This window comes from Schistocerca gregaria, chromosome 1 (genome assembly GCF_023897955.1).
Source record: "Schistocerca gregaria isolate iqSchGreg1 chromosome 1, iqSchGreg1.2, whole genome shotgun sequence".
In the NCBI taxonomy this organism is placed as follows: Eukaryota; Metazoa; Arthropoda; class Insecta; order Orthoptera; family Acrididae; genus Schistocerca; species Schistocerca gregaria.
This window is the reverse complement of record NC_064920.1, coordinates 1,048,676,989-1,048,700,607: the sequence shown is the minus strand read 5'-3', so window position 1 is coordinate 1,048,700,607 and position 23,619 is coordinate 1,048,676,989. Positions and strand designations below refer to the sequence as shown.

General features: G+C 43.4%; 1 protein-coding gene across 1 annotated transcript in view; it reads left to right on the top strand.

The window, feature by feature from the left end:
- Positions 1-23,619, top strand: part of LOC126280942 (acid sphingomyelinase-like phosphodiesterase 3a) — a 588,911-nt gene that overhangs the window by 456,497 nt on the left and 108,795 nt on the right. The window contains exon 6 of the mRNA XM_049979805.1: positions 16,966-17,135. Coding sequence (XP_049835762.1) covers positions 16,966-17,135 — 170 coding nt within the window. The remainder of the gene's footprint in view (positions 1-16,965; positions 17,136-23,619) is intronic.

Here is a 23,619-nt window from a genome sequence, read left to right as displayed (position 1 = left end):
AGTCTCGGTCGGGCACACAGTTTTAATCTTCCAGGAAGTTTCAAAGAAAAAACAGCGGATAGGCCTCAATTCAGTAAAAGTTAATTAAATTCTTATTAGTGAGTCTTGATTAATTCTGTAGGAGAATCAGATTGGGAAATGCTCTTAAACGTATTAAAACATCATACAAGTGCTCAAAGAAAACTCACTCAAATCTGCACAAAACCCAGTGGCCTTTTTGCTTAATATGACTATCGAATATTAAAACCATGCACAGTGCTCAAATTAATTTCACAATTTATATGGGAAGATAATAACATTAATAGATCCATGTCGCTCTGTGCTCCATAGTCATAAAGTTAGAGAGCACAAAGGAAACACTGGTACAAATTGTAAAAATCGCGAAATTATTCTCAGCTCCTGTCTACAAAAGGAGTTTTTAGTTGTTCTATAACAGTTGGAACCTAATAAGAAATGAATTGAGGACTCAATTAAGCTGAAGCTTACACATTCACAAAATTAAAGCACTAAGGACTAAAAATAGATGCTACCTACCTGTTCGACGATCCTCAGAGCAGTGGGACTGCTCGAGTCTCTACTGTGAACCGGGAGTTGGCACACAAACAATATGCATATTCTACCTGTGCCAACGTAACAAGGACGACAGACCATCAGTCGCTGGTTTTTCTCTGACCCAGAAGAGTCCCCGTTGAAAAACGCAAAAGTTGGCTAAGCTGTCCCTACATTCACAGAGACTTACCGCAAGTCCAGAGACATAAGTTGTATCGTAAGGAGGGTATCAGCGCTATTTTGATATAAAATTGATATCCAAATTAATTAAATTGATCAATTAATTACTCTCACGCACCCACCTCCACCCCCACCTGGACCCCTCTCCCCCTTGATGACGTCATGTATTTTCCTCAGCCTCCACGAGAGCCCCGCCCCTCCCCCTCCGTAACCCTCCCACTTCCCCACATATGCTATTGGTTGTACTTTCGAATTTTGTCATAAATTTAGAATTTTGGCGGGAATTACAACTGGTGTTATCCTGGTGGGGAAAAATTTCGCAATACTACCCTAAGTTAGCGGCAGACGTACTCAAACGCTACGCTTCACCTGCAAGCTGGTGGGGAAAAATAGGCTGGAATTGTGTTTAGCTGACAAGATGCTGATGTTGGACAGAGAGGAGTTTGATAATTATATTACCTTAAGCATACAGCTGAGGACTGTGTCTATTGTTGTTTTATGTCAGACATTGCTCGACAATTACTCTGCAGTCCAGGTAATCAAGACCATTACTTGCTACCACAGCTGATTGAATATGGTTCACTGTTCTAATTAGGTATCGGAACTGTCGTGAAAAAAAGTGAAGCACTTGTAATCAACGGGTTATACAGCAATACATGTACTGGGGATTGGGAAAAAATAATTGTAATAAAAGAACTACCGAAAAAAACCGTCCCAAGAAGATTACAGATTGGCAGCAGTTGCAGCTGTGTCCTCCTCAACTGGCTGTCATGAACTGAACAACTTGGAGGCGATCTTACTCCCCACCACCCTACCATCCCTTATCTGTCCCTCTCCTCACTGTAGGTAGGGATAGAGGCCTGTTGTGTCTTGTCACTGATGTTCCAAAAAGAAATCCTTTTGATGGCATTGATATACAGTCTCCAGTCTGCAAAAATCAGTCGCAGATAGGCAGAAGACAAGAACAAGATGCTTCGTACAATCTGCTAAACTTATTTCTATGAAGGACTGGATCACTCCTGGGGCAACAACGAAAATTCGGAGAAGTCTCTAGATCACTTTTTCAAACGTCCGCTGCTTGGAAAACAGGACGCTCACTGCCTATGCCCCTGGAGCAGCCTCTCGCCGATCTGGTGGCGGAGTCTGCAGTACAAAGCGTCCCGGATGAGCATGTGACAGGGCAGTCAACGTTATCGATGCCGACAGAAACTACGCTTAAAACAGACGGTCACACTGTCGTCCGCAGAACAAAAGTGGGGTCAATGATGATTATCCTGACCTCATGTTTTTGTCTAAAAGGGCAGCTGCGACCTCCTATGGAACACGCCCACCACACCTCTGGTACCTCCGCCAGCAAGCGCACGCCGTTCAGAGGAGGAAAAATTCACTGTAACAATTGTATTTAACGTCAACGCACCTCTCATAAGTGAGTCTCTATTAAAAAGGAAAACACAATTGCGACGACAATAAATATAATCATTGCATGAAAATGGCTGCAGTCCACTTCCTTTTGGTTTTATTAGCAAAATCGGTGTAGTTTTTACGTTCGACTGCAGGACATAATTCGCGTCATATTATATTACGATTCAAGAAAGTGAAGAAGACTGCTGCACCACCCCCGATTACGGAGGCCGGCCGGGGTGGCCGAGGGGTTCTAGGCTCTACAGTCTGGAACTGCGCTACCGATACGGTCGCAGGTTCGCATCCTGCCTCGGGCATGGATGTGCGTGATGTCCTTAGGTTAGTTAAGTTTAAGTAGTTCTAAGTTCTAGGGGACTGATGACCTCAGACGTTAAGTCCCATAGTGCTCAGAGCCGATTACGGATGATCAGACTGCAGAGGTCAGGGCTGTACACCACCTACACATGTCCAACCTGCGTAAAATCGGGGAAAAAAGTCCACTATTTGTCCGCGAAATCTATCGCTCACCTCGGAGGGATCGGTGTTCGTCTTCCAGAAATGGGACTGCCATTTTTACTTCCCCGACAATTCAAGGGTGTGTGGTGGGGGGTGGGGGAAGGACGTCAGTACAGCCCTAGGACAGAGAAATTCCCACCATTTTGAAAATTCTCGCCAAAATTCGAAAATCCTGTCAGTAGCTTAGATGGTAGTCGGGGGAGGGTTTGGGAGGGAGAGATGGCAGGGAGCCACATGTAGGCTGCGGAAAACACATGACGTCATCCGGGTGGCGCCAGGGGGGAATGGAGGGTAATGGGAATAATTAACTGATCAGTTTCATTAATTTTAATATCTATTTGACATCAAAATTGTGCTCATGTCCCCATTACCCTAGCACTAGTAATGACGTACAGAAACTGCAGCACACGACAAACACACTTCGAAGCAGACAACAAAAGGGATGGAACAAGGAAATCTTAGGGTGAAAATGCAAGAATATGGTTATTTACTGTTTTGTATTAAATGAAAATCTTAATATGCATGTAGCTAATGTGGAAGGTGATTGAGATATGAAATATAATTGATACATGATAATTTAGTATTGAAAGCTCAGTATTCCTGTTAGCTCATATATCTTTCAGTGTGAATTCATAGGAGTGCCGGCACATAATCGATGAAGAAATGTAGAATTGGACATCAACACTGGAAGTCAGTGAAGCAACGTTTATAGAGACGTTTTAGGATTCAAATAAAAAAAAAAAGGCTTTAAATCCTATAGTAAGGAATTTTGAGGTTTTGTCTGAAATGGAGCCTACGTGTGAAGCCAAATAACATATAACAGGCACAAACTGCCACGAATAAAAATTCAATACCAAATGCGATCGAAAGATGGCACTCTTCAGCGTTGGGTAAGATGTGAGACACACCCTAGACGTCCGTAATAGTTTGAGTGGAAAGAAAGAAGAATTAAAGGAGAAGATACTGTGGCAACATTGAGAAAAAAAGATGAAAAGAGGAGGGAATGAATTTGTAAATTCAAGTAATAAACGTATTCCTGCTAAAAGCTCGCCCAGCACAGAAGGTAAATTTCATTACCGATCACTAACGAACATCATAACTCGCCAGAATATTTACTCATGATTTACCAACTGTACTGGTCCAGAAGATTTAAAGTACATGGTAATGGTTGGGTTGCTTTGGAGGAGAAGACCAGACAGCTAGGTCATCAGTCTCATCGGATTAGGGAAGGGCGGGGGAGGAAGGCAGCCGTGCCCATTCAAGGGAACCATTCCGGCCTTGGCCTGGGGTGATTTGTCATGATAAGCAATCAAGACAAATATCGCCGTTTACCTTAGTAACATGAATGCGTATGACTTCGTAGATTTTACGAAAGGAGTAGTTCGTAATTTAAACACAGCAAATAAAAAAAACATATCCAAAGTACCGTGGTTATGGTTGAAGAAATGCTAGTATCATGTAGTTAAGACCAGGAAAAGCTTAAATGAAATTGAGACCTGCGAAGGTATCCTATTTTGGGTAAAGGTTTACTATATGCAAGTATCTGCCCTGGATGTAACAAGTCACATCTATCAAGAAAAGAAGAAAGATTTGTTTTAAATGTCACGGTACCTGACAAATAATGAGCACGTAAAGTTTTGCGAAACGCAGTGAATTTTTACTATGAACTACATGACTTAGAGCTACTTATTGCATTTCCACATCCAGTATGTTGTTCATACAATTGCAACACTATGTTTGTAATATCCTTTGAAAATTAGATCCATACTACCCGCAACTTTGAATCGAAGCACATTAATACAGCAATTATGACCATTAATTACGTAATATACTTAAAAGTCATGTTCCTCAAATTCATGATTTTGGCACTTGGAGCCTTTTTTATTTCACATCTTAAATTCAGTGTGCACTGGTATGAACTTAAGAACGAAAGTAACTTTTAGAAGACAAGCCACTGCAAGTAAAATAACTCAGAGTGAGTTGGACCGTACATCGAAGGAAATTCTACAGAAATACTGAAAGAAGGTACCAGAAAGAACTACGCAATGAGACAGTAATTACACTGGACTCACAGCAATTAACGATGGTCCCCTGGACATTACAAAAGGCGGGACATGGTTCTTAACATGGTGTGTCATCAATACAGATGATAATGCATGCTCTGCAGTATCCTGTCATGCTGGCCACGTGATTGGTAACGAATTCTTGTTGTAGGCCATTCCATATCTGCACCTGCGCGGTTGTCAACTGCCGGTCGTTGGTGCAAATCTACGTTCTGCAATAGTTCTTCGCAATGCATACTGAAAAGATGCACGTGGGGTTGGAGGTACAGCGTTACAATAATGTTGACCAGTGAGTACCATGTTCAAACATTTTCAAGTAAGTACCCCCACGCAGTATAATGCCTCCCCACCCATTAACGCCTGCCCCATCAGAACATATTCGACAAGATTCTTGGATGCATTACGTCTCACAATCTCTCGCCATGTCACGGTACTAAAGGTGCACAGAAACAGTGTCTCATTATCTTTTTAGTTTCCGGGTGCTTAGGAGTGGGGAGGCATAATGTTGCATGGGAATTCTGACTTTCCAAATACATGAGTACTGTACAATCACCGGTAAACGTTGTTGCGACATTGTACTCCTTCCACACGTGTATCTTTTCATGGGTGCATTCGACTCTGACTTCGTTTTTACCGACGACAGTGCGTGACCGCATCGAACATAGCAGGTGGAGGAGCTCTTGGAACGAGAGGTTACACTATGTGATCAAAAGTATCCGCACACCTGGCTGAAAATGACCTACAAGTTCGTGGCGCCCTCCATCGGTAAAGCTGGAATTCAACATGGTGTTGGCCCACCCTTAGCCTTGATGACAGCTTCCACACTCGCAGGCATACGTTCAGTCAGGTGCTGGAAGATTTCTTGGGGAATGGCAGCCCATTCTTCACGAAGTGCTATACTCAGGCGAAGTATCGATGTCGGTCGGTGAGGCCTGGCACGAAGTCGGCGTTTCAGAACATCTCAGAGGTGTTCTGTAGGTTTCAGGTTGGGACTTTGTGCAGGCCATCCTACTACAGGGACGTCATTGTCTTGTAACCACACTGCCACATGCCGTACATTACGAAAAGGTGCTCGATCGTGTTGAAAGCTGCAATCACCATCCACAAATTTCTTTTCAACAATGGAAAGGAAGAAGATGCTTAGAACATCAATGTAGACCTGTGTTGTGATAGTACCACGCAAAACAACAAGCGGTGAATGCCCCTCCATGAAAAACAAGACCACGCCATAACACCACCGCCTCCGAATGTTACTATTGGCACTACACGCACTGGCAGACGACGTTCACCGGACAGTAGCCATACCCACACATAGTCACCGGATCGCCACATTGTGTACCGTGATTCGTCACTCCACACGTTTTTCCATTGTTCAGTCGTCCATTGTTTGCGCTCCTTACACCAAGCGAGGCGTCGTATGGCATTTACTGGCATGATGTGTGGCTCTGGATCAGATTACTGCCTTGACTCCTGTGCAGAGCGTTCACCACTTGGTGTTGGCTGACAGACAAATAGCAGTGAAGGAACTCACAGTCCGACTGGGAGTGGCAAAAGCGAGTGTGTGCAGAATAGTGAAACAGTTGAGGTTGGAAAAGGCGGTTTCAGAGAATAATCCCGACGAGATCACAAAGCTTGCGAGGACGACATTGAAACACCCACCCTACAGCTCTGATCTATCACCGAATGATTACTACCTCTGCGGTAAACTGAAAAAAAATCGCTTTGTGCAACAGGATTTGAAGATGATGACTCCCTTTTGAAAGGTTGCAAACAGTGCTTCAAACTGTGCAGGTGGCGTTAACTAACTTAAAGTATCTAACGTTATGTACGAAAATGACGTTGTCTATCTTAAGAATGCATCAAGACATCGTAAAAATATGGAAGGTGTGGAAAACTGTTTAAATAACACTGCGCATTTCTTTCAGAGTGACCCTCTTAACTATTCTAGTTGTGTTCCATCAACCCCTTGAAGTCCATTAAAATGAGTCAGGTATACATATCTTGTAAAATGACTCGTTCCACATAATTTTGATAAAAGAATTGTTGGAACGATTGGCGGAGTATGTAATTAAGAGAGTGAGTGGATAGGGATCAGGGTGCCCAGTTCTTCTTACGGTGCGTAACGGCTACAAGAATATCGGAAATGAAAACCACAGCCGCGCGGGATTTGCCGAGCGGTCTGGGGCGATGCAGTCATGGACTGTGCGGCTGGTCCCGGCGGCGGTTCGAATCCACCCTCGGGCATGGGTGTGTGTGTGTGTGTCCTTAGGATAATTTAGGTTAAGTAGTGTGTAAGCTTAGGGACTGATGACCTTAGCAGTTAATTCCCATAAGATGTCACACACACTTTTCTAAACCACAGCTTATACACCTATTGTTAATCCCCAATCCCCATGAAACGCGAAGTGTCAGGAAAAGATGATGGATTAGTTCCGCACTGGGATTTCGTTCGAAAGGATTGTGAACGCGAATGAGTCCATAAGAAAAGCATAGAAGAATCAGTGAAAGGGAGAAATACCACGACTCAGTCTCGGAATCTCGAAAGTTTGAGTGTGGCAGGGATGGGAAATACAAAGATGCAGTCTACATATAGTTCGGGTCAGTGAAGTGAGACTAAAAGAAGGTAAGGATTTCTGTTCAGAAGAGTATAGGATAATATGAACAAGAGCATCGAATGAATCAACGAGAGTAGGGTTCGTTATGTATAAGACGACAGTACGAAGTGGTTTACTGTGATTTCAGTGAAACGCCAGGAAACTAACGCCAAAGGGAGCAGTTTAGACATTACGAAGTCACAAACAGGTGATGAAAGAGAGAGAGAGAGAGAGAGAGAGAGAGAGAGAGAGAGAGAGAGAAACCGTAAAACAGAAATCAGGGAGTATATCACGGTGAGACGAAAAGGTTTAAATCAGATACTCGATTTTAGTCCCACCCCGGAACAGACGTAATATCAGATAAAACAGTGATGACGTTTAAGAGAATCATGAGGAAGAATCATTGTGGAAATCCGTGATATACTGAATTAATGAGGGTGTGTGGAGCACTCCGAGAAAATAGTTACCATGAAAATGAACACCACGGTCGTCAGCTAAGCTGCAGATGGTTTGTAAGCCCCGTCAACAGGCCCTGGCGGGCCCGTTGGTACCGACTGACCGCCGGGCCATACTCTGTCAACGGCGTCATTCGACGCATTATGCAGGGGCCTCGAACCAATTACGTTCTGCCGGCCGTGGTCTGGTTTCGTGTAGTGAAGGATGTTTAGGAAACGAGATTCTTAAATAGCGCAGGTACGGAAGATGGAGAGGACGCTAACTGCTAACGAATGTGGGGTTACTCAAGTTTATGGCCGGACGAAGGAAATTTACAAAAAATTCAGGAATAGATAGGAACATACCAATGTAAGTCACGTGGAAATGAAATTAAACAGGAATTTTGCTGGTTTCCAAAGCGATATGGCAGCAAGAAAAGTGTGTAGGAATGAAAAATAATTTTTACAACAGATTAATAATCTTTACAACAGACAAATTCAAAATATAAATCATTCAAAATATTCAGTGAAATTAAAAGCATCAACATTAAAGAGCGAAAAAGGAAATCCACTATCAAACGCAGAGGAGAGAGCGGATAGGTAGGAGCACACTAAGTGCTCTAAAAGGCAAAGGAACTGTCTGCTGACGTGATAGAAGAAGAAATATGGGTCGATTTGGAAGACATAGATGACCCACTATTAGTATTTGTAGGAACTTTGGAACACTTGAGATCAAACAACGGAAAAGCATGGATCCCTTGCGACTACACCGGCAGTCTTGGTGAGGAACGATCTACGACTTAGTCTACTATCTTTGTTCACTTCAGTGTCGTAAGAGTCGGTCGTGTTTCAGCACTCTGAAACCCATGCATTTACTGATGAACTGACTTTTAGACTGTTGTAATTTAGTAGGGGGTTTGGCGAAATAATTCATAATAAGTAGGGAAACTGTATAGGTAAATCCAATTGGAGTGATAATGTAGTGGAAGCATCGTTTAAATGCAGTAAATGACTGTTGCAAATATTTCACACATTTATGAACAGTGGCATTACAGAACTGCGGATTAAATTGCAAACAAAGGTAAATAACAAGTAATGCAGCGCAGCGGAGAAACATATATGGAACACGTGCATGCACTGTTCGCATAAAAGGTCTTGAATTACGAAATTCGAAAGCAAGTACTCAAAGTCGAACAGTACAGTTCCTCACTATTAATCGGGACATAAAAGTTACGTTCTTTATCACAAATAACCAATGCAAATCAAGCAGTTTAGCCCATTGTACTGTATTTCAGCATTAACTGCAGCAAAATATTTAAAGTACTCATCTGCTACTAGCCCCACAAATAAAGCTGGTATCGGCACTGAAACTCATTCTCCTAAAGTACCGTCAAATACTCTACGCCCGATCAAAAGTTAAAGTTCTAGCCTACGCTCACCATAATTATTCTAACTATTGATAGACAAACCTGGTTTCAGTAGGGCAACCGCTTAGCCGCCCAGACTATCTCGATGGCCGTCAAGCACAGCCCCCAACACAACACCAATCCAAAAGTCAAAAGCGTCCCCTGACGCAAATCTCGAAACTAAAGACTGTATGTGTGCGCTGCTGCTCGATCTTGAATACTTGATATAAATGTTATATCACAAACTACTGAATTCGTGTTAAATATTGAAACAATCACCAACATTCTAAAGTAAACAATTTTCACACATATATACACATTATTTCAATAAACCCACGATTATTGCTAAAGTTTTGCGATCTTTCATTAGAAAAACAATACAGTGTCACAAAATTTATCAATAATTTTTCTGAATATGCTTACATCCAATTATTCAGTTTACATTAAAACGACCAAATACATTTAGCCAGCTTCAAGAAGGTTCTTTCAAACAAACGATGTACTTCTTTCATGGAGATTTAATACATGTTTTATTCAAGTCCACTTACATAAATAACAGTGTAATCTAATAGCTAACATAAGTAGTCATTACCTGGAATGATTAGGTGAGGAAGTTGGTAAAGTTTGCTGTCTTCATCTTGCGTAGGATCTGTATCTGTGGCACATTTGCATATCTATTATTTATAAAATCGTCTGTAACTTCCTGTATGCACCAGGGTTTAAAATGTATGTATTGCTGTGTTTGTTGATATCATATGAATAAGAGAATTAATATATATATATATATATATATATATATATATATATATATATATATCTTATTGTACATCCAAAAAGCTGAGAAGGTATTCTGATGCCATAAAATGATGTTGCCGACCTCAGTACTGCAAAAAAGTAATGAGACGGTTAAGAAAATAAATAATTTATTCAGAATTTTCAAAGTGTCATATCAGGAAACAGACTGGTTCTATGTTCCAACAAGAAAGCTCTTCTTTCATGCTCCATTAACACAGAAGCACTACTTTTTACTTATGATACTTAAAGTGCAGAAATACGGCCGTACCAATACGACTCTAGTCAACATAAACCATTTCACATTTTTTTCAATCTCTTACAAGGAAATAACATAGTTAAATTTAAGAAAACCATATCTAAGTAGTAACTTATGTTTCTTATAACATCTATTCTTCGGATCAGACGTTGAAAAGTTCACTGTAAAACTCCCCGTGGTATTGAAGAAAAATTGTCAACTTCTTCAACAAAGTAGTTCTGTTTTGCAACTGATAATCATAGCTGGTCTTTCATTTGGAGTTCGGTACGTCATGCATCTGTTATAGGCTTTCCACTGAATGAACTGACATTTTCCATTATTCCGTTCCAATATATGAATTTTCATATATCTATTTGTGATGGATAAGGACCCATCTGCATTCTCAAAAATGTTACAGCACCATCTTTAAAATCAAGAACGTCAATTTTATTCGCTGGAATTGCATGGAATCGGTACACAGCTTTACATGACTTGTGTAAATTTTGAGAAACAAAATTCCTTGTTTACCCCTCTTCCTTTCTCTATAATTTCAAAATCTCTGTCAGGGTTAACGTGCTGTGTCTCTTCACCAAAAACTTAGACTATGTGTTACCTTGTGAAACCATCCCAGGTTACACGGAGGAGAGCTTGACTCATGACATTTGGAACCTTACTGGGAACCAAAGCTCTTCACAAAGACCATACGATATCTAGCAATGAATGTTTGGAACATTTTCTGCAATCATTTGACATTTGAAGAAAAAAATGAAGTGATCGTATGGGATTGGTGGCCGGAAGGCCATATTCTGGGGAGTTCGGCCGCCGTATTGCACGTCCTTTGTAGGTGGCGCCACGGCGGCGACTTGCGAGTCAATGATGACGAAAATGATGATAAAGGACACACGACACCCAGTCCCCTGCCGGGAATCGAACCCGGGCCCCCTGCGTGGTAGGTGGTAACGCTACCAATTGGCAACGGAGGCGGACATACTTGAAGTAAGTCTAGGGTCATATAACAAAGTACAGAAATCAAAATGGAACTGAAAACGTATTTTGTTAAAAAAAAAGTCAGAGCGCTTTTCATTTTGATGCACCGAGCGAGGTGGAGCAGTGGTTAGCACACTGGACTCGCATTCGGGAGGACGACGGTTCAATCCCGCGTCTGGCCATCTTGATTTAAGTTTTCCGTGATTTCCCTAAATCGCTCCAGGTAAATGCCGGGATGGTTCCTTTGAAAGGGCACGGCCGACCTCTTTCCCCGTCCATCCCTAAACTCATGAGACCGATGACCTCGAAGTTTGGTCTCTTCCCCCAAAAGAACCCAACCCATCTTGATGCTTCATATGAAGTGATGTCTCCAGTGATTAACTTGTTATTAATCTCGACTGTTCAGCGTAATACTCACAACTGAAAATAATTACACGTTGTTCAATACTTGCCGTAGACTAGAGTTAAAGCCGACCTCGTCTCACCACCGCGATTTTTGTTGGGTTTTTGGTTTTGTTGTGTTAGCTCTGTAACGTCCTGAAAATGCAAGATCACCTCATATTTCGTTCACTGTAGTCGCCATTGTATCTGTTCCAAGTAAGCCATGCCTGCGTGGATCCTCTGAGAAAAATCCACGTCCAACATTTGCAAATGTGAAATGTTGGTCCATTAAAAACACGTGCAACCGACAGACGTTTGAATGCAACTAAGTAAACGTGCTTCCACTGTGTTGTACAGGTGCTAGATGTCAGTTGGTGCGTTGGCGTTCCGCGTCTGTTGCTGCTGGTCGGCTAATCATACTTGTGGATGACACTAGAGTCGTCGTCTGATGATTTCCCCCTATGCTCTCGATTGGACACTAATATGGTGATGGTGCAGGGCAAGGCAACTTGTCGATAATCTATACAGCACGTTGGGTTACAACAGCGGTGTGTGGGCGAGCGCTGGAATGCTGTTCATGAGTGGCAGTATAACAGACCTAATCCCCAGACTGATGTACAAATTTGTAGTCAGGGTGCGTGGATTGAATACGAGAGTGCTCCTGCTGTCATACGAAATCACATGCCGGACCGTAACTCCTTGTCATGGTTCAGTGTGTCTACCACTGGCCTCTAAACAACACACGGCCATCACTGGCACGGAAACAGAACCAGTTTTCATCAGAAACCTCCATTCTCCTCTCAAATGAGCTCTCGCTTGGCACGACTAAAGTCGCAGATGGCGGCGGTTTAGGGTCAGTGGAATGAACACTACAGGTCGTTGTGTCATTTTTGTGACAACCTCTGCTCAAATTGTTGCTGCAGATGCAGAATGATGCACCAGAACCATTCTACGAACACTGTGGTCTTCCCTCTCGCAGTTGCCACGTGACTGTCCAGAGCCCAGTCATTTTACGATCGTACATTCTGGTGAAGAGCAGTCATGCACAATGCCTACATTCTTGCCACTTCTTTTTGTGATATCCCATAAGGAACATCCACGTTTTCATATCCCTATTACCCGACCTTGTTCAAATTCACAGAGGGACTAATAATGACGCCTTATTTGTCTTAAAGGCAATCTTGACTGACATCAACTCGCAACGTCAAATCTCAAAAATAACTACCGGTTGTGACCGTTACAGCGTCTATTTAAAGTAAACCATATTTACTGCTTCATAATAGCGCTATGGTTGTATACATGGAAGAACCCTGGAGATACAAGAAGATATCAGATAGATTATATAGTGGTAGGACAGAGATTTAGGAACCAAGATTTAAAATGTAAGACTTTTCCAGGTGCAGTTGTGGACCCTGACCACAATCTATTGGTTATGAAATGTAGATTAAAACTGAAGAAACTGCAAAATGTTGGGTATTTAAGGAGATGGAACCTGGATAAACTGAAAGAACCAGACGTTGTACAGTGTTTCATGGAGAGCATAAGAGAACAATTGACAGGAATGGGGGAAAGAAACTAGGTAGAAGAAGAATGGGTAGCTTTGAGGGATGAAGTAGTGAAGGCTGCAGAGGACCAAATAGGTAAAAAGACGATGGCTAATAGAAACCGCTGGGTAACAGATGAAATACTGAATTTAACTGATGAAAGGAGAAAATATAATAATGCAGTAAATGAAGCAGGCAAAAAGGAATACAAACGTCTCAAAAATGAGATCGATAGGGAGTGCAAAATGGATAAGCAGGGATGGCTAGAGGACGAATGTGAGGATGAAGAGGCTTATCTCACTAGGGGCAAGATATATATTGCTTACAGGAAATTTAAAGAGACCTTTGGAGAAAGGAGAACCACTTGCATGAACATCAAGAGCTCAGATGGAAACCCAGTTCTAACCGAAGAAGGGAAAGCAGAAACGTGGAAGGAGTATATAGAGAGTGTATTCAAGGGCGATGTACTTGAAGACAATATTATGGAAATGGAAGAGGATGTAGGTGAAGATGAAATGGGGGATATGATACTGCGTGAAGAGTTTGACAGAGCACTGAAAGACCTGAGTCGAAACAAGGCCCCCGGAGTAGACAACATTCCATTAGAACTACTGACAGCCTTCGGAGAGCCAATCCTGACAAAACTCTACCATCTGGTGAGCAAAATGTATGAGACAGGTGAAATACCCACAGACCTCAAGAAAAATATAATAATTTCAATCCCAAAGAAAACAGGTGATGACAGATGTGAAAATTACTGAACTATCAGTTTAATAAGCCACAGCTGCAAAATACTAACACGAATTCTTAACAGACGAGTGGAAAAACTGATAGAAGCCGACCTCGGGGAAGCTCAGTTTGATTTGCGTAGAAATGTTGGAACACGTGAGGTAATACAGATCCTACGTCTTATCTTAGAAAATACATTAAGGAAAGGCAAACCTACGTTTCTAGCATTTGTAGACTTAGAGAAAGCTTTTAACGGTGTTGAAGGTGGCAGGGGTAAAATACAGGGAGCGAAAGGCTACTTACAATTTGTACAGAAACCAGATGGCAATTGTAAGAGTCGAGGGGCATGAAAGGGAAGCAGTGGTTGGGAAGGGAGTGAGACAGGGTTGTAGCCTATTCCCGATGTTATTCAATCTGTATATAGAGCAAGAAGTAAAGGATACAAAAGAAAAGTTCAGAGTAGGTATTAAAATCCGTGCAGAAGAAATAGAAACTTTGAGGTTTGCCGATGACATTGTAATTCTGTCAGAGACAGCAAAGGACTTGGAAGAGCAGTTGAACGGAATGGATAGTGTCTTGAAAGGAGGATATAAGATGAACATCAACAAAAATAAAACGAAGATAATGGAATGTAATCGAATTAAGTCTGGTGATGCTGAGGGAATTAGATTAGGAAATGAGACACTTAAAGTAGTAAAGGAGTTTTGCTATTTGGGAGCAAACTAACTGATGATGGTCGAAGTAGAGAGGATATAAAATGTAGACTGGCAATGGCAAGGAAAGAGTTTCTGAGGAAAAAAAATTTGTTAACATCGAGTATAGATTTAAATGTCCGGAAGTCGTTTCTAAAAGTATTTTTATGAAGTGTAGCCATGTGTGGTAGTGAAACGTGTACGATAAATATTTTAGACAAGACGATAATAGAAGCTTTCGAAATGTGGTGCTACAGAAGAATGCTGAAGATGAGATGGGTAGATCACATAACTAATGAGGAGGTATTGATTAGAAATGGGGAGAAGAGGAGCTTGTGGCACAATTTGACTAGAAGGAGGGTTTGGTTGGTAGGACATGTTCTCAGACCTCGAGGGGTCACCAATTTAGTATCGGAGGGCCGCGTGGAGGGCAAAAATCGTAGAGGAAGACCAAGAGATGAATACAATAAGCTGAATCAGAAGGATGCAGGCTGCAGTAGGTACTGGGAGATGAAGAAGCTTGCACAGGATAGAGTAGCATGGAGAGCTGCTTCAAACCAGTCTCAGGACTGCAGACCACAACAACAAGAACAATGGCACTACTATCGCTTCTCCTATACGACTGGTGCTAAATTTGAACAGACGTCATCTTTCACATATAGAAACCCGTCTTGGTGTTGCAACTTTCCTTCGCCGTTAGTGTATTTTCGGATTTACTGTGCCTTTTATAAGCTTTAGAATCAACTCCTCCCGTTTCGTATTGTTGTGCAACTTCAGCAATCCTATGGTGCCACTCTTATACACTTGCCATCAGAATTCTATAAATACACTCCTGGAAATTGAAATAAGAACACCGTGAATTCATTGTCCCAGGAAGGGGAAACTTTATTGACACATTCCTGGGGTCAGATACATCACATGATCACACTGACAGAACCACAGGCACATAGACACAGGCAACAGAGCATGCACAATGTCGGCACTAGTACAGTGTATATCCACCTTTCGTAGCAATGCAGGCTGCTATTCTGCCATGGAGACGATCGTAGAGATGCTGGATGTAGTCCTGTGGAACGGCTTGCCATGCCATTTCCACTTGGCGCCTCAGCTGGACCAGCGTTCGTGCTGGACGTGCAGACCGCGTGAGACGACGCTTCATTCAGTCCCAAACATGCTCAATGGGGGACAGATCCGGAGATCTTGTTGGCCAGGGTAGTTGACTTACACCTTCTAGAGCACGTTGGGTGGCACGGGATACATGCGGACGTGCATTGTTCTGCCGGTCTAGGGGTGGTAGAACGATGGGTTCGATGACGGTTTGGATGTACCGTGCACTATTCAGTGTCCCCTCGACGATCACCAGAGGTGTACGGCCAGTGTAGGAGACCGCTCCCCACACCATGATGCCGGGTTTTGGCCCTGTGTGCCTCGGTCGTATGCAGTCCTGATTGTGGCGCTCACCTGCACGGCGCCAAACACGCATACGACCATCATTGGCACCAAGGCAGAAGCGACTCTCATCGCTGAAGACGACACGTCTCCATTCGTCCCTCCATTCAAGCCTGTCGCGACACCACTGGAGGCGGGCTGCACGATGTTGGGGCGTGAGCGGAAGACGGCCTAACGGTGTGCGGGACCGTAGCCCAGCTTCATGGAGACGGTTGCGAATGGTCCTCACCGATACCCCAGGAGCAACAGTGTCCCTAATTTGCTGGGAAGTGGCGGTGTGGTCCCCTGCGGCACTGCGTAGGATCCTACGGTCTTGGCGTGCATCCGTGCGTCGCTGCGGTCCGGTCCCAGGTCGACGGGCACGTGCATCTTCCGCCGACCACTGGCGACAACATCGATGTGCTGTGGAGACCTCACGCCCCACGTGTTGAGTAATTCGGCGGTACGTCCACCCGGCCTCCCGCATGCCCGCTATACGCCCTCGCTCAAAGTCCGTCAACTGCACATACGGTTCACGTCCACGCTGTCGCGGCATGCTACCAGTGTTAAAGACTGCGATGGAGCTCCGTATGCCACGGCAAACTGGCTGACACTGACGGTGGCGGTGTACAAATGCTGCGCAGTTAGAGCCATTCGACGGCCAACGCCGCGGTTCCTGGTGTGTCCGCTGTGCCGTGCGTGTGATCATTGCTTGTACAGCCGTCTCGCAGTGTCCGGAGCAACTATGGTGGGTCTGACACACCGGTGTCAATGTGTTCTTTTTTCCATTTCCAGGAGTGTAGAAAAATGCAATGGAGTAGTAAAATGGGAAATATTTTTCTTTTAAACTAGCTGGCATAGTATGCTTTGCATTGCTGACAAAAAATTTCTGAAAGTAAAATTGCGATTGACTAATTTATTGCTTGTCAAACATACGGAGGACATTTCTCTTTCTGGTCATGTACAGTTTCATTACTCAGATTTCCTGTAACGCATGGCGCTAAATGTGTCGATTTATTTCTCTGTTGCAGGCGGCTACTACACGATCGAGCGCAAGGAGAGGAAGCTGCGACTCATTCTGATCAACACCAACCTCTACATAGGCGTGGGCGGCGCCTCCCATGGGTCGGACGACGACCCGGCGGGTCAGTGGGCGTGGCTGGAGAACACGCTTCAGAAGTCGCTCAACAACAGGGAGACGGTGCGTTCCCTCACGGGCAGCGCTCCCCATCATTGTTCACTGAGGTGACAAAAACATGGGCTCGCGCACACGTGATATTAAACTGCAGTGCATTTACGGGGATGTTATTTGTACTCAGATGATTCATACGTATGGTTTCCGACGTCATTATCGCCGCACGACGAGAATTGTCATCATTTGTACGTGGAATCGTAGTTGGAGTAAGACACGTTGGAAATTCCATTTCGGATCTCTTTGCGTAATTCATTATTCCGAGATCGCCAGTATCAAGAATGTGCCTAGAATACTAGATTTCGGGCATTACCTCTCATCGCACAATGGCCGATGGACTTAACTTAACGGTTGTAAACAACAGCATTTTAATAGAGTTATAAATGCTAACAGACAAGCAACACTGCGTAAAATAACTGCAGATATCGATGTGGAACGTACGAGGGAAGCATCCGGTAAGACAGTGCGGCGGAATTTGGTGTAAATGGACTATGGTAGCAGTCGAACGACACGAGATCCTTTGCTGACAACACGACTTAGCCTGCAGTGTCTCTCCTGGGCTAGTGGCCATATCGGTTTGATCCCATACTGGAAAACAGTGACCTGATCACATGAGTCCTTATTTCCATAAGGTAAGAGCTGGTAGGGTTCGATTCTACCGCAGAACGCACGAAGCCTTGGACACAATTGTCAACAGTGTACTTTACAATTTGGTAATGGCGCTAAATATGTTCGGGCTATGATTACATGAAATGGGTCTCCTGGTCCAGCTCAACCTATCATTGACTGAAAATTATTATGTTCGGCTACTTGGAGCCATTAATGGACCTCATGAACCGAAACAACGACGGAAAGTTTATGGGTAACAATACGAGGTGTCAGCGGGTCATGATTGTTTGCGATTGGTCTGAAGAACATTCTGGCCAGTTCGAGAGACTGACTTGACGACCAATATCATCAGACATGAATTCCATCGAACATTTATGGGACATGATCGAGAGCTTAGTTCGTGCACAAAATGTAGCATTTAAAACACTTTCGCAATCATGGACGGCTATTGAAGCAACATGGCTCAATATTTCTGCAGACAATTTCCAGCGATTTGTGGAGTCCATGTCATGTCGAACTGCTCCACTAGTACGTGGGGCTAAAGGAGATCTCCCACGACTTTTTCACCTAGTTGTAGTGATGGAAATATGTAATATATCTAATTTTATTTTTTAATTTTACAATTAATCGTTATAACCAATTTTGTATAGGTTGAAAAGTTGTGGCTTCGTAAGTCCTAACCTTAGAAAAATTTTTGGGCTAAAGATATTATACACCAACCAAATACAGTATCGAAGGCCCTCAGACATTCAGAACAGAAGCATGCAGTACCTACATGATAACCACTGTGATTTTATACCTTTACTCGCGAAGAAAGCCATTTATTGTGTTTGGACAAAAGCTGCTGGAAGCTAAATAAATCTTCAATGCTACTCCAGTACAAACCATAAAGGTTTAGTACCAATTCTGAGAATTGTCATTGCATGGTTGATGTGCTATTTCACTCTCGTTCACATCGCATAAATCATTTTCAACGTTGCTTGAAACAGCCGTGAAGGCAGGCGTGTTCCAGATCTAAACATTCATAGTGGTGTCGTTTTATTCCATATCGTGTCTCCCTACCACTTTCGCGCAACGACGCTCTGAGCGTGTTTTTTAGGGGAATTGACTAGTTTGAACCTGGGACCTATTGATGGTAAGGAGACGCCAGATCACACATGACATGTAGAATTCAGAAGAGTTCAGTGAGACTAGCGATGATATAACCAAATACTAAATGATTTCAGCGTCAGCTCCAATGCACACCCTGTAAAAGAATCTTAATACTAACTAAATTTAGTGGAAGGAGTTCAAGGCTTTCCTATTTTTAGTTAGCTGGTAAAATAACGTCGAAAAAGCAGTTAAGTTTACCATTGGAAATTTTATTCTACTCACAAAACATTGTTTATAAATTGCACTATTGATAAAAGGAAGTGTTTTAATACAGGATGGTGAAAACCAACAGCGTTCAACAAAAATGTGAACGAATATGCCCTGAATGGGTTTCCAAGTTCTACAATGAATCGAAGGATGACCTATGCCATATCACATCTACACTCCTGGAAATGGAAAAAAGAACACATTGACACCGGTGTGTCAGACCCAGCATACTTGCTCCGGACACTGCGAGAGGGCTGTACAAGCAATGATCACACGCACGGCACAGCGGACACACCAGGAACCGCGGCGTTGGCCGTCGAATGGCGCTAGCTGCGCAGCATTTGTGCACCGCCGCCGTCAGTGTCATCCGGTTTGCCGTGGCATACGGAGCTCCATTGCAGTCTTTAACACTGGTAGCATGCCGCGACAGCGTGGACGTGAACCGTATGTGCAGTTGACGGACTTTGAGCGAGGGCGTATAGTGGGCATGCGGGAGGCCGGGTGGACGTACCGCCGAATTACTCAACACGTGGGGCGTGAGGTCTCCACAGTACATCGATGTTGTCGCCAGTGGTCTGCGGAAAGTGCACGTGCCCGTCGACCTGGGACCGGACCGCAGCGACGCACGGATGCACGCCAAGACTGTAGGATCCTACACAGTGCCGTAGGGGACCGCACCGCCACTTCCCAGCAAATTAGGGACACTGTTGCTCCTGGGGTATAGGCGAGGACCATTCTCAACCGTCTCCATGAAGCTGGGCTACGGTCCCGCACACCGTTAGGCCGTCTTCCGCTCACGCCCCAACATCGTGCAGCCCGCCTCCAGTGGAGTCGCGACAGGCGAATGGAGACGTGTCGTCTTCAGCGATGAGAGTCGCTTCTGCCTTGGTGCCAATGATGGTCGTATGCGTGTTTGGCGGCGTGCAGGTGAGCGCCACAATCAGGACTGCATACGACCGAGGCACACAGGGCCAACACCCGGCATCATGGTGTGGGGAGCGATCTCCTACACTGGCCGTACACCTCTGGTGATCGTCGAGGGGACACTGAATAGTGCACGGTACATCCAAACCGTCATCGAACCCATCGTTCTACCATTCCTAGACCGGCAAGGGAACTTGCTGTTCCAACAGGAGAATGCACGTCCGCATGTATCCCGTGCCACCCAACGTGCTCTAGAAGGTGTAAGTCAACTACCCTGGCCAGCAAGATCTCCGGATCTGCCCCCATTGAGCATGTTTGGGACTGGATGAAGCGTCGTCTCACGCGGTCTGCACGTCCAGCACGAACGCTGGTCCAACTGAGGCGCCAGGTGGAAATGGCATGGCAAGCCGTTCCACAGGACTACATCCAGCATTTCTACGATCGTCTCCATGGAAGAATAGCAGCCTGCATTGCTGCGAAAGGTGGATATACACTGTACTAGTGCCGACATTGTGCATGCTCTGTTGCCTGTGTCTATGTGCCTGTGGCTCTGTCAGTGTGATCAAGTGATGTATCTGACCCCAGGAATGTGTCAATAAAGTTTCCCCTTCCTGGGACAATGAATTCACGGTGTTCTTATTTCAATTTCCAGGAGTGTATAATCTAGGTTTAAATTAAGTTTCACAAAAGAGAAAAACTATCAAAATGGTCTACAGTGACCCTCAATTATCTTTAATAACTTATCTAACTTGTTGTAAATTACAGTGGCTGATGTGGCTTCTCAATAACTATATAAAAGAAAAATCATCGAGTTTCAGATTTTTACTTCAAGTGGCAAATGTGAACACCATGAGCTTTAATTGACAATCGACACTAGTATTACACAAAAAGGAGGTGTAACAGATGAGACTTCTGCAGTTCTGAGTGAAGCTTTATGCGCTGTTATGCGGCACCGCGTGCGTTCATTACCTTGTCGGTGTTTGTCAGTGGGAGGCGGCCGGCGCAGCTCCGTCCAGCTCGCCCTCTAGGGAACAACGCCTAACTTCTCCTTACTACAATTTACCGAAGTCGGTTTTTAAAAAAAACTATCTGGCTGTGTTTTCATCTAAACCAATCAAGGTCTCAATGTTAACCTTAAGCTCCGCCTACAAAAATTCTGTCTATCCAATGCGAAACGTTATACTTTTCGTGGTGGGGTAATGTTCTTTAAAAAAGTTTGCAACGTAACAGAGACACGAAAAAGTCTCACGCTAAAACCTGCAGCTGGTGTGGTCCTTTTAGCGTTATCGTAAGATCTATATTGTTCTTCTGGAGGGCTCTATCTTTTAACATGGGCGGACATATTAACAGAGACGCGAAAAATTCTAACGCTAAAACTTGCGGGTGGTGTGGCCCTTTTCGTGTTATCATAAGATCTATACTGTTTTTCTGGAGGGCTCTAGCTTTTAACGTGGGCTGGCGGGTGGTCCTTGATGTAACAAAGACGTGAAAAAGTCTCTCGCTAAAACTTGCGGGTGGTGTCGTCCTAATGGTTAGCTGGCGACATGGGTGTCCAGTCCGTCCTTATCGTAGGGCCTTCCAGCTTAACATGGTTCTGCTCTCGGCTTCTGATCTCGTTTCTCCCCTCGGAACTGCATCGGTCTCAGGGTGGGAAGGTACAACATGCATTTAAGCATTTGTGTTAGTCTGTGGTATTCCATTTGCTCACTCGTTACTCGTATTATTTTGGTTCATTTAATGTTACGATTTATTCGGAGCTATGTGACATACTACTGGATTTGCTTATCATGTCAGGGTTTTCATGTAAGGTGTTGGGTTTGCCTGGCACCTTACATATCACCACCCTTCGAACTTAATTTTTGTACTGAATTTAGTAAATGATTGAATCGTTGTCTAAGTCAGTCAAAAATTTTCTAATTTGTCTAAATTTTGTTGCGTAATGTTCAGCCACGTTATTCTGTTCTATGCTAGTTTGTATTACTAATTTATATTTTTATATTCTTCCACATTATAATTAAAATGACAAGAAAAGAATATTTTTATGCTATTATTAATTTTTAATTAGTTTCTTTCTTGATTTAAGTGTGAAGTTTGTTTTTTAAGAAGTTTGTTATCGAAAGTGAGGAGTTTTTCACATCGATTTTCTTAGAAATATTGTTTTTATAAATGTAGTAATTAAGTAAAACCTATTCCTAACACATTTTCTAAATAACATGTGCAAGTAAAATGTTTTTGTTTCTAGACACTCATTTCAACATTGTTGTTGTTGTTGTTGTTGTTGTGGTCTTCAGTCCTGAAATTGGTTTGATGCAGCTCTCCATGCTACTCTATCCTGTGCAAGGTTCTTCATCTCCCAGTACCTACTGCAACCTACATCCTTGCCATTGCCAGTCTACATCTTATATCCTCACTACTTCGACCATCATCATTTATTTTGCTCCCCAAATAGCAAAACTCCTTTGCTACTTTAAGTGTCTCATTTCTTAATCTAATCCCCTCAGCATCACCCGACTTCATTCGACTCCATTCCATTATTCTCGTTTTGCTTTTGTTGATGCTCATCTTATATACTCCCCTCAAGACACTGTTCATTCCATTCAACTGCTCTTCCAAGTCCATTGTTGTCTCTGACAGAATTACAATGTCATCGGCGAACCTCAAAGTTTATATTTCTTCTCCATGGATTTTAATACCTACTCCGAATTTTTCTTTTGTTTCCTTAACTGCTTGCTCAATATACAGATTGAATAACATTGGGGAGAGGCTACAACCCTGTCTCACTCCCTTTCCAACCAGTAGTTCCCCTTCATGCCCCTCGACTCTTATAACTGCCATCTGGTTTCTGTACAAATTGTAAATAGCCTTTCGCTCCCTGTATTTTACCCCTGCCACCTTTAGAATTTGAAAGAGAGTATTCCAGTCAACATTGTCAAAAGCTTTCTCTAAGTCTACAAATGCTAGAAACCTAGCTTTGCCTTTCCCTAATCTTTCTTCTAAGATAAGTCGTAAGGTCAGTATTGCCTAACGTGCTCCAGTATTTCTACGAAATCCAAACTGGTCTTACCCGAGGTCGGCTTCCACTAGTTTTTCCATTCGTCTGTAAAGAATTCGTGTTAGTATTTTTAAGCTGTGGCTTATTAAACTGATTGTTAGGTAATTTTCACATCTGTCAACATCTGCTTTCTTTGGGATTGGAATTATTATATTCCTCTAGATGTCTGAGGGTATTTCGCCTGTCTCATACATCTTGCTCGCCAGATGTTAGAGTTTTGTCAGGATTGGCTCTCCGAAGGCTGTCAGTAGTTCTAATGGAATGTTGTCTACTCCGGGGGGCTTGTTTCGACTCAGGTCTTTCAGTGCTCTGTCAAACTCTTCACGCAGTATCGTATCTCCCACTTCATCTTCATCTACATCCTCTTCCATTTCCATAATATTGTCCTCAAGTACATCGCTCTAGTATAGACCCTCTATATACTACTTCCACCTTTCTGCTTTCCCTTCTTTGCTTAGAACTGGGTTTCCATCTGAGCCCTTGATGTTCATACAAAGGTCTCTTTAATTTTCCTGTAGGCGGTATCTATCTTGCCCCTAGTGAGATAAG